The following is a 3,881-nucleotide window of genomic DNA, read 5'->3' as shown; positions in this document are numbered from 1 at the left end:
CAGCCGCTCGCGGAGGAGGCGGGGGGGGGAGATGGGAAGGGAAGGGTGGAGAGGAAGGGTGAGAGGGAGGAAAGAGAGGCCGGGACGCCCATGAAGCGGAGAAAGATCAAGGTTTGGAGAGAAGGTGGAGGAAGGGGGGGAGGCGGGCAACGGAGCCTCATCCATCCGGGCTTGATGGTGCGCCCGACCAGGATGGGGTCGAAATGGGAGGAGGACGAGGGGGACGGGAGAGAGGACGCAGGGGCGGGAGGGAAGGAAGAAAAATGGGGACAAATAAGGGAAGATGAGGGGAACGGGTAGGGGCCGCGGGATGTTGGGTGATGGGAAGGCGAGAAGCTGGTGGAGAAGAGGGAGGGTGCTGGAAGAGCGAAAGGGTATGTGGTCCTGTGGGAAGAGAAGAAGCTGATATAGAAGGCGAGAAGGGGGTGGCGAGTAGGAGGCTGGGGGTGTGGGTGCGCACAAAAGAATATAAATAAGAGCGCGAATACCGAAATTTAGATGAAACAAAAACCGGGGAGGGAGGGAGGAAGGGAAGGAGGGAGGGAAGGAGGGAGGGAAGGAGTTTCCTCCCAGTCTTGTCTCCCCCAGGCGCTCCACTTGTTCTCTTTCCCTCAGAGGCAGCCCTTTCCTTGTCCCTCATTGCCAGCGCCTTGCCACTTTATTCTAACCCTTGTCTTTATTCTTAATTTCTTTCACAACGTCATGGAAGGTTCTATCTCCCAGTCCCGCCTGGCAGAGCCTTCGTACGCCAGATCTGCTTTCCCACCAACCCCACCCCTCATTTTTTTTTCTTCTTCTCTCCCCCTTTCCTCTTCCTCTCCTCCTTCTCTGCCACGTCCCACATCTGCTTTTTGTAACGGTCCAAGAGCCGTTGCACCTCTCGAGCCAATCCCTCTTCGTAAAAATTCCCCTCCTCGTCGAACACCTTGCCGATGGAGAATTTGCCTGGCATGGAAGGGATAAGAGGCCATCAGCAGATGCAAGTGGGGGCAGAGGAGGAAGAAACCCATCTGATTCTCCTGATAGTCAAGGTTCCATGCACCCCTCCTCCCTTCTTCCCTCCCTCCCTCCCTCCCTCCCTTTTTACTCACTCGACACGGTCGGGGGGTCCTGCATGCCCGCTTCCTCCACAAACACCGTGTACTCGTCCTGAAAACGGGGAAACTGCGTCCGTACTTTCAGGGCTTCTCCCGCCTTCCCCCCCGAGCGCAGCGGCTGGGTCGTCAGGATGGTATCTTGCTCCACGTAGGAGACGATGAGCTGGATGATGGTGCTGGCAAGGAAGTAGGCGAGGCAACAGACTCCCAGCAGGGGACGGGATTCAGGGAAAGGCATTGGGTAGAATTGAGCGATGAGGGCGAAGACGCATGCAATGACCATCAGCGCGAGTTTGATGTTGTCGTAGAAGAAGTTCTCTGGGAGTTGGGGAGAAGGAGGGAGGGATGGTGGGAGCAGGGAGATCCAATGAATGGGAAAGACACGGGGAGGAGCTCCAACACATAAAGCAGATGGAGCGGACAAGGTTGTGGTGGGGCGTGACGGGGCGAAAAACTCAAAGGGAGGGAGGACGAATGACGCCCGCATTCACCTTCATATCCCGCGTCCACTATGGCCTTGACCACCGCCTCGTCCAGCACTTGTTTCACTTTCATTTGGTCGCCCGTATCGATGTGTAAGGGCTCTTCTTCCTCTGTGTGTGGAAGAGGGGGTTCGAGTGGAAGAGTAGGGACAAGGGAGGGTTTCAAATAAGGTTGAGCAGCAGAAGGCAGAAAGGCGTCATGAAACTATATCTTATGGCCAAATTATCGGCGGGTATTGGCACGACCAGAGAGAGAAACGCGTGTCGTGTCAAGCGTGGTGGTGGATGTCGTGCACAGGAAAAGAAAGGCGCCTAAACCGTTGGCCGCCCGGGAGCCAGATGAAGTTCAAGAAGATGGAAGAATTGCAGAGCGCGGTGGCCAAACTTAAGGATCGAGGTATTACCAGGGAGAATAATCCTTGAATTTCAGGCCTAATTCTCCCGGCGACACACCTTGATCACTAGGTTTCCGCGCTCTGTAATTTTTCCATCTTCTTGCGCTGAGTGAGGAAAGAGGCAGGTAGGGTAGTCTCGAACTTACCGTCGGCAGGGGTGGACGAAGCTACTTGAGGGGCTGCCATGACAGATAAAGCGCTTGTGCAGGAGTTTTAAGAAGATGTTATGTTCTTGAATGTCGCGTATCTTGTCGCAGCTCTTAAGAAATGAAACAAAATTGTGGGAGAGGAGAGGTGTCGAGGGCTCTGTTGAGAGAGGAGGTGGAGGATGGAGATGTAAAACATTGTGACTTTAAAAAAAGCAAGAGACCCATAAATCTGCGTCTTCAAGCAGTCCCGTATGCATATCGTAGCCATCCATGTGACATAGTTCGTTGACGAACCAAATTCCCCGTTCATTGGTCCATATCGATGGCCGTACGAGCTCTCCTTCCCTCTCGCCACCATCATCCCCCCCGTCGCGCTCTCAACGTTAAAAATGCCACGAGTGATAGGCCAGCACTGGAGTACCGGTTTGGAAATGTCTCTTCCCAAATTTCAAACAAGTCATCAGATCAACCATCTTGACTAGGCTGTCAATAGATTGGTTGCTTGCCTCCTTTTGTATCACCCTTTTCAGAGCTTTGAGGTTGCCCTTACCCCCCGCCTGAGTTAACGATGTGTTATCACTCTTTCCCACCGTATCCCGATAAACATGCACGCGTATGCGCACAAATTGCCGGCACATCGCTTTGTTGTCCAAACAATGAAATTTTCTGTGTCTCGCACAAGTTGTTTCTGAAAAACCGCATGTTTGTCCTTGGTCAACGCGATTCCTGTTCCTGCCTCACACTTCGGACTCTACCCATCAACGACAGCAACCCCAACGTCCACGGAAGATTAGCAAAAATCCATGGATGAATCCTGGGATTTTGATTTTCTCCCTCCAGGCCTAGGATGGACAGATCTGGCGGATCCTCGCGTGCTCATGGACGAAGGAGTCCAGGTAAAGGCTCTTAGTACCCTAGCCCTGGGTCCTCATTCCTTTCCTCCCTCCTCTCTTGTTTCCACATCCGGGTCTGGATACCTTTTGCTACCTTGTTTAAACACCCACTATGTGCTTGGCAAGGCGTTTTGTCATAGGCATTTCATCCATCTTCACATTCTTACGCGTTTTGGGGGTCCCGCGGCCCCTCAGAGCATTCCCATAGACCCGTGGTTCCACACCACCCACGCGGAACTCTACCAGAAATGGAGCGGGCGGTCAAGCCGACCCTCGTCCACGGCCTCGGCGTCTTCCCGACGGCTGAGTGGGAAGAGCCGGCGGTGCTCGAACCATGAGGCATTGGCCAAGGTGGGCCTGGCGGTGGCTGCTGCCGCCGACACAGCAGCCGCGATCTCCCTTATCCCTCGTCGTGCCAGCGGCATACGCAGAAGCCCGGATGCCAGTGGAAACCCCTGCCTGGGTCAAGAGAAGGGCGGGGGCGTGGGGAGGGAGGAGAAGACGGGAGGGGGGAAGGTCCTTGTCAGGGGGGAAGGAGGCGGGGTCTCGACCACGTTGAAGAGGCCGCGTACCTTTCTGGTGGCGTCGACATCGGTGAGAATAGGGACGGGGAAGGAATGGGAAAGGGAAGAGGGGACTGAGAACGTGGAGGAGGGAGAGGAGGGCGGGGCGCCTGGCCATTTCGGCCGGCAGGACCGCGCCAGGGCAGGGACTCGCGTCAAAGGGGGGGAGCAGGCGAGGAGGGAGAAGCTTGCAGACTTCAGGATGGCGAGGGTAGACACAGGGCCCGGCGTCAAGAGAGGAGGGACGGGGGTGCGGAAAGCCTTGGAGCCAATGCAGGCGGAGGGGACGCGGGGAGGGAGGG

The 3,881-nt window shown here is 55.7% G+C and overlaps 2 protein-coding genes across 2 annotated transcripts; one reads left to right on the top strand and one right to left on the bottom strand.

Annotated features, from left to right (window-relative positions):
- Positions 1–778: 778 nt before the first annotated feature.
- Positions 779–2,286, bottom strand: SPCS2 (signal peptidase complex subunit 2; the record flags this gene model as incomplete). Its single annotated transcript, XM_005853672.1, has 4 exons — positions 2,121–2,286; positions 1,589–1,690; positions 1,092–1,415; positions 779–945 (listed from the first exon to the last, which is right to left on the bottom strand). The coding sequence occupies exons 1-4, from the start codon at positions 2,158–2,160 to the stop codon at positions 779–781; spliced, it is 633 nt and encodes a 210-aa protein (XP_005853734.1). The 5' UTR covers positions 2,161–2,286.
- A 640-nt stretch (positions 2,287–2,926) lies between these two features.
- On the top strand, positions 2,927–3,490 carry NGA_0478601 (uncharacterized protein; the record flags this gene model as incomplete). Its single annotated transcript, XM_005853673.1, has 2 exons — positions 2,927–3,019; positions 3,212–3,490. Coding segments are annotated over 2 exons (372 nt in total), but the record flags the coding sequence as incomplete, so codon positions are not given.
- Positions 3,491–3,881: the final 391 nt, after the last annotated feature.

Source organism: Nannochloropsis gaditana, assembly GCF_000240725.1.
Source record: "Nannochloropsis gaditana CCMP526 unplaced genomic scaffold scaffold785, whole genome shotgun sequence".
In the NCBI taxonomy this organism is placed as follows: domain Eukaryota; class Eustigmatophyceae; order Eustigmatales; family Monodopsidaceae; genus Microchloropsis; species Microchloropsis gaditana.
This window is presented reverse-complemented; position numbering and strand designations above follow the sequence as displayed.